Source organism: Lissotriton vulgaris, chromosome 4_1, assembly GCF_964263255.1.
Source record: "Lissotriton vulgaris chromosome 4_1, aLisVul1.2, whole genome shotgun sequence".
Lineage (NCBI taxonomy): Eukaryota > Metazoa > Chordata > Amphibia > Caudata > Salamandridae > Lissotriton > Lissotriton vulgaris.
This window is the reverse complement of record NC_141691.1, coordinates 219,539,318-219,552,756: the sequence shown is the minus strand read 5'-3', so window position 1 is coordinate 219,552,756 and position 13,439 is coordinate 219,539,318. Positions and strand designations below refer to the sequence as shown.

At 42.9% G+C, this 13,439-nt stretch overlaps 1 protein-coding gene across 1 annotated transcript in view; it reads left to right on the top strand.

The window, feature by feature from the left end:
- The first annotated feature begins 1,830 nt into the window (after positions 1 to 1,830).
- Positions 1,831 to 13,439, top strand: part of MCTS1 (MCTS1 re-initiation and release factor) — a 112,284-nt gene continuing 100,675 nt past the window's right edge. Inside the window, exon 1 of the mRNA XM_086918514.1 lies at positions 1,831 to 2,069. Within this exon, the coding sequence (XP_086774640.1) occupies positions 2,059 to 2,069 (11 nt within the window). The 5' untranslated portion in view covers positions 1,831 to 2,058. The remainder of the gene's footprint in view (positions 2,070 to 13,439) is intronic.

The window sequence follows — 13,439 nt, the reverse complement described above, 5'->3', positions numbered from 1 at the left end:
GAATAGAGTTCTGTTGAGGTGATAGACTTTGCTCTGAAAGTGTCAATTGGAATGTCATGAGGTTACCAGCAAGATGGCGAAGATGGCGCCTAAGAAGCAAGGTCAACTTAACGGACGACGCGAAGAGATGAAGCTATGGAAAAATCCAGAATGAGATCACGTGAAATGTGTACGTGGTGGGCGTCAAAGGGGCGTTACACCCATACTGTGATTTTGTATTTAGGGACAGCACCCCGGGGAGAAGTTAGAGCAGATGGCCTGAGCGCAGAACAGAAGATCAGAGAGCAGAGCGCAAGGGAGCAGTAGGCCGAGGACCCTTAGAGAGCTGATGGGTAGGCAGAAAGGGTACTGCTTCTCGACATAGAATTCCATCAGAGACTAAGAGAGTTTGAACTTCTTTGGAAGTCAAACGGCTGACACCTTTTTAGGTAAAGAACTTGCAGAGTAGGGATGTCACTTAGCATAGAGAAGGGACAGATTTAACTTGTTTTTTCTTTTTGTAGAGGACGCAACAGATCCACTTTGTGTCTATGTTATTCAATTTGTTGATTCTGGAATTGATTTTAACCGTTTTCTTTTGTAGACTTAGATTCTTTAGGGAATTTATGTTCCTTTTAGTTCCTGTATACTTGTTGAATCTTATCCTGAGAGGATTGTATATGCAATTGATTCTGATTTTATATTAAACTTTTTCAACTTTATCAGTCGTAAGTGGTTCTTCAGAGTTGCGTCAGTCTATGGGGTTGATTTAACTTATGTGGGTTTGCCTTTTACTCAATGACAGTCAATAATCGATCCAAAATTGGATGAATGAGATAGGTATCTAAGTAATCAGAAGAGGTATCAAAATCTCATTCCCCGCAACTCTGACCCTCCATCCATTCCCTCGTCCTTTAACCCTTTTCCCCGTTGATGATCCTCAAATGTTTCTTCCCTTTTCTGCTTTGCCTTTTCTCCATACCCTTGCATCCCTCCCACCCTCCCTTTGTGCTGTGATTGCATCCCCCCTCCGACCCCACTTATGGAACTCTGCTTTTCTGTATATAGAGATAACTCTAATCACTAGTATATGCAGTAGACCTTTGTACCATCTACCATTCCTATGTGACTCTTAGAGTATATCCAGTCATATCCCTTCCCTATGTATATAGAGATAACTCTAATCACTAGTATATGCAGTAGACCGCTGTGCTCTCTTCCATTCCTATGTGCCTCTTAAGAGTATATCCAGTCATATCCCTTCCCTATGTATATAGAGATAACTCTAATCACTAGTATATGCAGTAGACCGTTGTGCTCTCTACCATTCCTATGTGACTCTTAGAGTATATCCATTTGTATCTCCTTGTGTGACTTTACATCTTGTACATTTGCAATTTTTTTCTGTTTGTATCCTTTATGTAACGCATGTAATCCTAAATCCTTATGTTTTTCAACTGGTCCTTATGTAAAGCGCTCGGACACCTTCGGGTAAAGTTCGCGCTACATAAAATCGCATAAACAAATAAATGAATAAATACATTTAACAGATCAATCAATAGATGAGGCCCGCTGACTAAACTCCCTCCATTTATGTGTATCATGTATTAATTTATAGGAGAGACAACTAAAGCTGTCTTAATGGGTAGACTTTAAACATAAGTATGCTGGCTTATGTAAAACCAACTGATTCACTGACGGACGTGAGTCTTAATAGCTTCTCCGGGTTCTCCCTGCTCTTTTGTACCAGATTTTGTATCATTTGAACGGATATGCCCCAATCCAAGATGGCTGCCGCCCGATCTCTATCTATGGTCATTTGACTTCCTACCAGCCACTGTCGGCTTTTGCGGCATGGTGTGGCCTCCAGCGTCGGCACTTGCTTTTTGCTGAAGACTGCCGTAAAGCAGGTCACATCCGGCTTGTTAGAAGAGCAGACGTCTCATGTGCTTGTGAAGGGAGTGGGGTGCATTTATCACTGCGCCTCAATTGCTGCACTCCCGTTCCTTGCCCCCCAGCCCCACTGAGCCGGGGCGCTCCCCGCCCCTCAGTACCCGTGGCCATTTCGCGGCCGCCAGTATGTTTAAGAAGTAAGTCGATCCCTACAATTTGATACGTGTGTACTGCACGTGATGTACTGTTCTTCTCAATTGCCTGTCTATGAATAGTGCATGCAGTCTGCCTTGTCTTATAAGCTACAGCAAAAGTGTTTTTCTAACAGTGGGCATCGGCCTATTTGATAACCCACATATGATTGGGCGTCTGGCTGCTAGAAGAATAGTGTTTTTTGTGCGTCGGCTGTTTAGTGTATAGTAATCAGCGTTTTACATTTTCAAAGCCGAAGGTTTGATGTCCGGAAATAGAGCGTACATTTTCCCATTGACTTTGTACGGCGTATGGATTTTTTGAGGCGAGAGCGACAACAACTGCAAAATTAAAACCAATTTTGACCAGTGTAGTCATTCACCGGATTATGATGCGTTGTCTAGTCTTCTGGGACGGTGTATTTCATGCGCAGACTATTGAGTTGCGCTTTCTATCATTGGTGAAGACTTTAATACATAGACTGTAGTCTGTAGATGTGATAAGTTCTACTAAAAGACCCTGGCACTGGTTCCCTTCAGCTCAATATGTTGAATTTTGTGATGATGGATTACCCCATAAGGCATAGACGTGATAGGCTTTAATCCACTGGCCCTGTGATCGGTTCATTTTAATGCACAAGTTCTAAGGGTTGTATGTTTTAGTGCATAGGCCGGTGCTGTAAATGTTTTTCGATATTTCATAAATTGGGGAGGGCAAGTTATGATAGCAGTAAGGCGGTTGAGTCTCGAGAGTCATGAAAAGTGGTTGAGTCTCGAGAGTCATGAAAAGTGTAGTATGACAGTCAATTTATAAACATTTTTTTTGTTAAACTCGGCCGTAATTTGGCGACAAGGTTAAGTGTAACAGTAAATCTGTTGTGGTTTATTTAATGGGTCACAAACGGGCAGCGTTTGAAAACGTCTTACAGTTTTAAGGCACCTGTGTTGAGATCTTTGTGTGCCGAACCCTAGTGGTAATGCACTCAATGTAGAGATCTGGGCTTAGTAGAGTCACAGTTTTGACTCTTAATGTAACCGTGTTAATGTGTCTACTGCAAAGTACAACCTCTGGCATGCAGATCACAGATTTGTATTTTATTTAGTTAGCTCAGTGGTTTTTACTGCTTTTGAAGAGCTTTCTGTTTTTGAGTTAATAAATTATAGTTCATCTAATAAAGCATAGTGTGCAATGTACCAGCATCATAGTGCTGCTTGCAAACTGCAAGACATAGGTTTAGAACCTTATTGTTTTTCTATACCTTTAATTATTCTAAAAAGGGTTCCTTTGAAAAGTATATAAGCCTTATTAAATACAGACACCGCTAACCACTGTGTTATGATCTAAATCCTGACATTGTGTTTCTCAAGACCAGTCATTCTTAACACCGAATACTACCATAATGGGCGACATGTGACTTATTGTAGTCTTGCGTAATATTTTCTGTACATTGATTTACACACTTGTATTATTCATTCTCTGTATAATATATGTGAAGTGTAAAACACCCTGATACCCTACATTGGATTGAGGTGTGCTATTCAACAAATTTAAAGTAAATGCTTTCTAAATTTATTTTTTATTTTTTATATATCTTTATTGACATTTGAAACAAACATGACACAAACGGCATGGACCGTTGCAAAATTATACAACAAGACTCATCAAATCTTCATGAACACTAGGTTGATGGGGCAGGTACATTCCATGCATATATAGTAAACCAATTATTAAGAGCCAAGTCTCACCTTCATGAATTTTTATTACGGATTGGCCCCATAAGACTTAATTCCGTAGTCAATATCTTCACAATGTCCAAGAGCAATCCTCTATCGCATAGACCCTACACACCCTCCCCCGCAACTAAAACGTACCCCCCCAACCATGTCTGGAGTGTGTCCCTATAATTCAAACCAGTATCTCTACCTTTTATCCGCATCAACACGCTTCTAATATTCCTAGGATGGGCGTTTTCCCCCTTTACTCAATCACCCTGTTTTGAAGGGGGTAATGAGTGTGTTTGGTGTCAAGTCTTGGTGTCCTCAGGCTCAATCCTTACTTGTATAATCTGTCAGAAGTCCTTATTTTGTAGAAAAGTTGCTCTTTATTTGTTTAGATAAAAACGTGAACAGCCGATACGTGTTTCGCCCCTTTGGCGATTTGCGCCAGGGCTTTTTCAAGGCTGTAAAAAAATCACAATTATATATATATAAGTGCAAATGAATTGAAAGAGAGCCTTTGACCCCGATACACGTGCGAAGAGTTGAAAAAGAATAGTGCAAAAATAAAAAGACGTTAGTGTGGTTTCTGATTTATGATCAGCGGATAGATAAGACCCTGGTGGTGAGTTTTGAAAACATGGAAGAAGGTAAATGCATAAAAGCAAGGACCATTATCCACTGTGATTTAAATGCCTGAGTGTTATGAGAATTTTATGTAAAGTTCTTAAGAGTGATGATTCCGGTTGTTAGCAGTGAGAAAAGGTTCAGAATGATCAGGATTAAGTAGATTTCAACCAAATAATGTAGTTCCAAAAGTGATCAAACTAACATGCCAAAGGGTGAAGTGTAAAAGCGAAAACATGAGTTACTATTTCATACCTATTTACAATATTTTTTGTTCTGTACAGTTCCTCCTCGTTTGCGAAAAAATTTCCAAAATAGAATCCGTTTTTTCAATCTGTTAATACAACATTTACATTTTTTAGAAAAAGATTTTTTCGCTATATTAATAAGGTTACATTTAAGGCTTTTTCTTTGACTCATAGCGATTTAGTTTTAAGGTGCGGTCTAATGTCGCAACCATCTCATTAAATTATCTCCACAGTGCTGATCATGCAATTCATAATATGTATTCTCAGGTATTTTAACATTTATTGCATATATAACATAGGTTTAATTCACGCACAGTGTATAGCGATGTATCGAGTTGAAACAGAGTAGTGAACTAGAGGGAGATCTTGAAAACAGCAATCTGTTACTACATCTTTCGACAGACACTGATCCAGACCATCTAGAGCTTTTGACGACAACGGCAGAAGACTTGGGTATTGACATCTTCCACTCTAAACCAAGTATATTGAAGAAAAAAACAAAATTCACCCCCTCACTGCCAGCAGGAAACTCCATTGATATGTTTTCAAAAAGAGTATCTGAAGATCAGGACAAGGAAATCCAGAAATATAAAGCCAAACAGAAATATACCTCCAATAACATCTCTGTAAAAGAAAGAGCGGCACTAAAGGAACTGAGATGCAATGACAATTTAACGATCAAAGAAGCAGATAAAGGAGGAAACGTTGTCCTCTTAAACACCTCAGACTATCTACTGGAAGCCCAAAGACAACTGGAGGACAAAACATGTTACCAATTGTTAGATCACAACCCCACCCAACATATCCAGGACAAATTAACCACCTTATTGGACCTCTGGTATGAAAAAGGCCTGCTGAGTATAGAAGAAAAAAATCTACTCTATCAAAAACCCAATCACACCAACACTATACCTGCTGCCCAAAGTGCACAAGCCGGGAAGAATACCAAAAGGACGACCAATAATTGCTGGCATAGATTCCATCTGTTCAAATGTAGGAGCATTTATCGATGCAGAACTACAACCTCTGATGAAAGCATTACCATCCTTCCTTAAAGATACCAAGGACGTTTTACAAAAACTAGAAAATATATCGTGGCAAGATGATTACCTTCTCATCACAATTGACATCTGCAGTTTGTACACCTCAATTAAACACGTCGATGGCTTAGCCGCAGCGAGGAAATAATTACAGACTAGATCAGTTCACTTAACTGCACGAAACAAAATGGTCTTAGACTTATTGGAATTTTGCCTCTTCAACAACTACTTCCTTTTCAATGGCAAGTACTAAACTCCACTGCAAGGGACCGCAATGGGGGCCAAATTTGCCCCGCCCTACGCCTGCCTGCTGATGGGTGCAGTCGAAGAACACTGGCTCTGGTAAGAAAGACCTGATGATGCCATCGATTAATATAATTATGTGGGGTCGCTACATAGATGATATTCTCCTAATTTGGCAGGGCAGTGAACAGAAATCGAGAACCTTCATCAAATCTCTAGTACCTAATAAATGGGGCATTGAAATCACATATAATATCTCAAGAACAGAAATAGACTTCTTGGACTTAACTATCTGTCTCGGATCAGCAACTACAAACAAAAATACATAGGAAACCAACATCAGCAAACTCAATTCTTCATGCCTCCAGCAGTCATCCCTCACACACAATCGCTAACATCCCAGGAGGAGAATATAGACGGGCCCGTCTAAACTGCAGTGCAGTCAAAGAATACCAAAGCCACTCAGAGGCAGTAACCCAACGACTTAAACAAAGAGGCTACAATGAACAAATGCTATCAAAAGCACCTGAGAAATTCTTAAAAACTGACAGACAATCCTTACTTCACAACAATATCTCCAAAGAGAAAAAATCAACTATTCGTTTCAATACTGAATACCACAGTGGTCAATACACAATCCGTAAAATTCTAAACAGACACTGGCACTTACTGAGAGATAACCCCACCTTAACAGACTCTCTAACAACCAAGCCACAACTAGGTTTCTCCAGAAGCAGGAACCTACGTGACATACTCTGTCCCTCCTTCTTCGAAGTGAAGAACAAACCCAGGAATTTCCCACCACAAACCACAGGTTTCTATACCTGCACAAATTGCTCAATCTGCAAACTTGGCCATTCTAAGACTAAAGAAGTCAACATAAATGGACACAAATATACAATTAGAGATTTCATCAATTGCGAAAGCACCAATACGATTTACCTTATCACCTGCCCTTGCGGCAAAAACTATATTGGCAGCTCAAGGAGACCCCTCAAAATTCGCATTCAGGAACACTACCGGAATATCCACAAAACAGATACGAGACAATCTCTTGTGGAACATTATCTGCAACATCATGAAATTAATCTAACATTCTCTTTTGTAGGCATTAAAAGATTAAAGACACCAAAACGTGGTGGCGATGTGGACCGCCTCCTACGAAGAGAAGAAAGCGCACTAATTATAAAAATGGACACAGTGGAAAAGGGCCTAAATCAAGAATATGAATGGCACCACTGGCTGCAGTAAACTGCACCAGAGAATAAGACACAGAGATTGTGAACTATTAACCAATGTAAATAACTGTCCTCCGCATACTACTGAAACAAATTGCAAGCAGTAGACTGGAGAAATTGTGAACAAACACTTCTCCTTCCATGTCATCCATACATCCCTTGATTATGTCGTAGATCGATCAGAGCCTTTAATTGAAAGAACAAAGATATGTGATGTCTAGTTGTTATAACCAATACAAACTGATTAAAGACACACATCCAGAAGACTTTCAGCGGGGGTACCCCCTTTTCCCTTTCCACAATGCCGCAGACTAGCGAGTTGTAATCTTGTACATTCCTTTCCGGTAGCATAATAACACAACACTCTCCCCGTATCTATATAACCACTGAAATATTATGTCGCTTCATGGACACTTGCTTTCGTCCATTGTTACCATTAATCAAGTAAATGATCGTCAAAAACACCACTCCAAAATGGCGTAGCTATTAAACATCTTTACTGCCCAAATAAGTCCGTTGTTGATTTTTATCAATAGACGCCAGCATGCCTGTCACCTCCGGGTCAATAGACGATAATACACATATGTAAACGAACGAACAAAATAATATGACCAATTACTAAACCATATCGAGTCTACTCAATGTAGACCACACAACCAGTGATTCCTCCGCCGGATTACAAGGGATAAAGTAAATAAAACCCCCCGTTGTACCAAAACACTGACCCTCTCTTCCGGGTCACCATCTTCCTTTCCGGTTCAAAAGAGGCAGAACCCATTAACGCACAGATCGCGATAGCGGAAGGAGTAACGAGCAGACTGTCGATGTAGTACTCCAGGGATTTTACCCCTACAAGTAAGTGATTATATTGCCACAATGGATCACCCTTCCGTTAGATAAAACCCCGCTGAGTGCGTGCTACCGCAGCGCTCTTTGCCGGACCGCTACTCCTCTCGCACTAATCTTACAAGCCGATTTCTCAAAACCTTGCTAGCACCACATTTTAAAAATCGGCTGTGCTAGTACTTCCGCACCCAGCACCAATACCATGTTAGTTTGATCACTTTTGGAACTACATTATTTGGTTGAAATCTACTTAATCCCGATCATTCTGAACCTTTTCTCACTGCTAACAACCTGAATCATCACTCTTAAGAACTTTACATAAAATTCTCATAACACTCAGGCATTTAAATCACAGTGGATAATGGTCCTTGCTTTTATGCATTTACCTTCTTCCATGTTTTCAAAACTCACCATCAGGGTCTTATCTATCCGCTGATCATAAATCAGAAACCACACTAACGTCTTTCTGTTTTTGCACTATTCTTTTTCAACTCTTCGCACGTGTATCGGGGTCAAAGGCTATCTCTTTCAATTCATTTGCACTTATATATATAATTGTGATTTTTTTACAGCCTTGAAAAAGCCCTGGCGCAAATCGCCAAAGGTGCGAAACACGTGTCGGCTGTTCATGTTTTTATCTAAACAAATAAAGAGCAACGTTTCTACAAAATAAGGACTTCTGACTCTGATTATACAAGTAAGGATTGAGCCTCAGGACACCAAGACTTGACACCAAACACACTCATTACCCCCTTCAAAACTTCATTGTTTAAAAACTCAAGAGGTCCAGAGTTTTTTTGAGTGTGTTACCATCACTAAAAATATGTGAAAACTGATTTGGACTTGGATTCTCCTGTGGACCACTCCCCCTCTGTAGAAAACTCAATCACCCTGTGGCCTACTTCCCATCTGTGCACTCTCTGTGGTCTCGTCCCATTTTGTAGCATCCGCCCCCTCGTTCTTCAGTTCCTCCAGCATTGCCCTCCATTCCAGCAGGTCATCCTCTAGCTTTTAATTGTCTGGTCGGCTGCATACAAAGCACCTCAGCTGTCCCCCACACCTTCATATCTATTACTTAGTGCATCATTATGGGTGGCTTGCGGCTCAAGTACGGGATAGCTATCCGGCGTTTCGCTAACACCAGTCCCAAAAGGACAAACTTCCTGCTAAGATTCTTGTTTTTGAGTCTGGGTAACAAACCAAGCAACACCACCCGGGTCTCCCTTAATATTTCCCACCCAAACTCCTACTGCAACGCGTCCAAGACGCCAGTCCAGTATAATTGAAGCTCTGGGCAGTACCAGACCATATGCATTAATATAGCCTCCGCCTCCCCACATCTGGGACATCGCTCTAATCGTTCCGGATAAATCCTGTATAACATCTTGGGAGTAAGATATGTCTGGTGTAAAAATTGAATTGAATTAGTTTGAATCGTGTATTCGAGCTTACCTGTTTAACCCCTTACTGGATTTTAGTCCAGTACCTCTCTGTTATGGGGTCCCCTGTCAGTGTTTCCCATTTCATCTGGACCGGCAGTGCCAGGACCACCCTGTCTTCCTGGATTGCCTGGTACAGGTGCGACAATCTGCGCCCCTTGGCCTTATTATCAGAGTCTGTAGCACATTAGAGACAGGAGGTTCTTCAGGAAACATAGGCCACAGCTCGGTAGCCACTTGAGCTATTTTCCCATACTGAAGGAACTGCCTTAGGCCCAGCGCAAAGGCATCTGTCGCCTGCTGTCACATGATATACTGCTTTTTGTCGTACAGGTCCCCCATGGTTAGGCATCCCCCCCTCTCCCGCCACCTACGCACCGACATAGATGGGGAAATCCTGGTGAAAGGGTCGAACAACCCACAGGGGCATGTCCAGGGCATATGTTGCCCTTCTTAACACTCTCCGTGCTACGAGTTCCCATATTTTTGCTACATGCCGAACAATATATGGGCTTGTCAGAGGTACTTGTGCCCCAGCATTAGCAGTTCAGGGAGCGTTCTGTCCCCGTAGGTCTTTGCCAGCAGGGCCTTCTGCCAATTCTCATTGTCATCCAACCAGTGTATAGCATGCTGCATCTGCGAGGCCATATAATACAATTCCAGACATGGAACTTCCAGTCTGCCAGGTTCTCTAAATAGTGGCCAGGCTTACCCTTTTGCGCATAGCCCCCGTAGTTAATCTGTCAAAGTCGGTCAAGTGTTTAAAAGAAGCATCGGGGGATCGTAAAGAAAGAGTGTTGCATCGCGTAGAGGCACCTGGGTGAGACAACCATTTTAGTTATGGCAATACTCCTCATAAGGGACAGCGGTAATTCCCGCCAGAAGCGCACCAAACCCTGCAATCCCTCAATGATTTTCCCAATGTTCAGTATCAATTACTGTTCAGCCGACTCCGCCAATCTGTTCCCCGGGTATCCAGGTGCGTTCCTCACCCATGGGAGCCCCACCTCCAGTAATCCCCCGTCCGGGATCAAAACCAGTCTTACTATTGGGATTCATTTTGACTTCCCTGAGTTAATCCGCAGTCCTGACACATGTCCAAACCATTCAAGGATGTTGAGTAGTGTTGGTATAGCCTGAGCCGGGCTTCGGAGGTACACCAGGGTGTCATCCGCATACATGGACACCACATGGTTGGTCTCTCCTAGCGGATCCCAAAGGCCCCCATTTATTTTCCTAGCTGACGCGCACGAAGTGAGACAGACCTCGTTTATTGCTGAAACCAGGAGCGCCTGGGAATGGGCTCCTCATACCTGTACTGCACTTTTAAAATTGCTGATTGTCTGTTTTTAAATATTGCACTTTTAGAACACTGATCGCCATTTCTGCTGGCACTCACCATCACCTCACTGCATTCCCCGGTCCACCGCCGACTAGCGGTTTGAGTGGAGGGAATCCAGAGGGGCGGGCATACAGGAAGTGACTACAACTTCCGGGCAGATTGTATGAGTCTGCTCTCTATCAGCTGCTCTCCCCTTTAAAAGTAAGATGCCTCTCTCCACGCGCAATGGACGCGCCGCCGACGCGCCTAATGCGTGCCGAAGGTAAGCCCGTCTGCGCCGGGCCCAAGGCCACCCCCTCCTGGTCGTTCTCAATCCATCCCACACACTAACTTCATATCTTACTCTACTAAACAACTAAAAGACATATCCAACACCTTAATTAACAAACAAATATGTCTCCATCTCAACCTGGAAACTCTATCCACCCAGGAACCCACACACTGCCCTAATTGCCCTTTCACTCTAAACTCTACACAAAAGCACCCACCCACCTTGGGCCCCCGTCACCCAGCAATCCTACTGCAATCAACTCAGCTCTTATAAATGCTCGCTCCCTACCCAAACATAAATATGAACTATTAAATCTCTTAGAAAACTACAATCTCTATCTCCTTTTTATAACTGAAACTTGGGGAGATCTGTCTTCAGGAGCAGACTTCTCCATGGTAACCCCGGACGGTTTCTGTGTCGGCAGATTTGACAGATCCACAAAAAAGGGTGGTGAACAGGTACTTGTCTATCGTGAACATTACTCAATAAGGACAGAGTTAATCCCTATCAAAACCTGCAAAGCTTTTATCTTCACAATACTACTCGCACACGCATACTCCTTCAAAGGCATTCTCCTTTACCTCCCACCAGGACCTCGAGCAGAGTTCCTCTCTTCCATAGGCCGTGGAAGAGGTATGGCGCAACAGCCAGGGTGCCTGACTCCGGACCACAGGGTTCACGGTTCGATCCCTGGTGCCGGCGGAAGGTTAGCCCAGCACCATGTGACTCTGGGCAATAGCTTGCTTAATCTTCCCGAGGGCCCCCAGCGCTGGGACACCACTTCGGAGGTAGCTGTGCGCTTTACATAAACTGGTATTTCATTTAATCTCCTAGAACCCTTAGCTGGAGAAAGCAACTTCACCATACTAGGGTACTTCAATTTCCACATGGAAGCCCACAACACCTCAACCATCTTAGCAGAACTAGAAGCAACTGGACTCTCTCAATTAGTAACAAGCATTTGCAATGCAATAGGTCTCCCAGTAATTACGTTTGAGCTTTTGGCATTGCTAAATATTGCAACACTAATTGCAACAAAAGTCAATAAATTGTAGGCCAATAAAAAGTGTATTTATTTTTGTAGCAATGGTGGCATGCTGCACTTTAGATGAATATGTTTAAAAGTAAAGTGTGCCATACTGCGATTTACTGCAATAGTTAATTGTGGATGCGTTAACAATTGATGTGTGCACTGATGGCTGGTGGTGTGTGCACTGCTGGCTGGTGGTGTGTGTGCCTGGTGCAAGCGTGCACTGACAGCTGGTGGTGTGTGTGACTGGTGAAAGTGTGCACTGACGGCTGGTGGTGTATGTGTGCTTGGTGAAAGCGTGCACTGACGGCTGGTGGTGTGTGGATGACTGGTGAAAGTGTGCACTGACGTCTGGTGGTGTGTGCCTGGTGAAAGCGTATACTGATGGTGTTTGTGGCTGGTGAAAGTGTGCACTGATGGTGTGGTGGTGTGTGGTTGTGTGTGTGTGTGTTGTATGTGTGCGTGGTTGTGTGTCTGTGGTTGTAGTTATGGTTGTGTGTGTGGTTGTTTGTTGTGGTGTGGTTGTGTGTTGTGCGTGTAGTGAGTGTGTGTGTGTGTGTGTAGTGTTACTCGATTGAACCTAAGCATTTCTACACAGTAACAATGATGCACACCCGACATTAGTCTTGCTGTGGGCTTATGCACTAGTACTTCCCCCCCCCGGAATTCCTTGCCTAACCGCCTCATACTGGAAATGCATCACTCCAAATTCATAGGAGTCCTAGATTCCCAACTTTTGGCCATGCCACTCGGATAATTCTGTGCTTCTTTTGACTGCGCAAACATCAGTGCTTTAAATGGGCCGGTACTCAGTACCCGCACTTCTTAATTTGAAAGGGAGAGTACCTGCACTTCTCAGCCCTCCTCAGTACATTTAATGGGAGAGTACTGGCACTTCTCAGGAGCAAACATGTACTCTACAAAGTGATACCTACATTTTTGTATTTCCATTTAAAGCACTGACAAACTTCCTGTCCTTATTCAGTCAATCAGATGCCTAACCAGTACTTCCTAGCACCTGGGCGTGACTACCTCCCCACAATGCTTTATTCTCTTTGTCGACCTAGTTTTAACTTGGTTTGGCCCACCCTACCCCACCTCGGACCTTTCTTGGTTTTATACTGCTTCACGTGGTATGCAAGCCGTTACTTCCATTCGGAGTGTTTCTTGCAATACATCTTGGAATAAATAAATAGGTTCTCATAGAACGAATCCTTTAGTGTGTGGGTGCAGCGTTCAAACTACACCGGGCTCCGTTCTTTCTGAAGAGGCAGTGGACCTGGGCTGAAGGAGGGAACTTCGGACATAGTTTGGGAAAAGCATCCTGTTCTTCAGT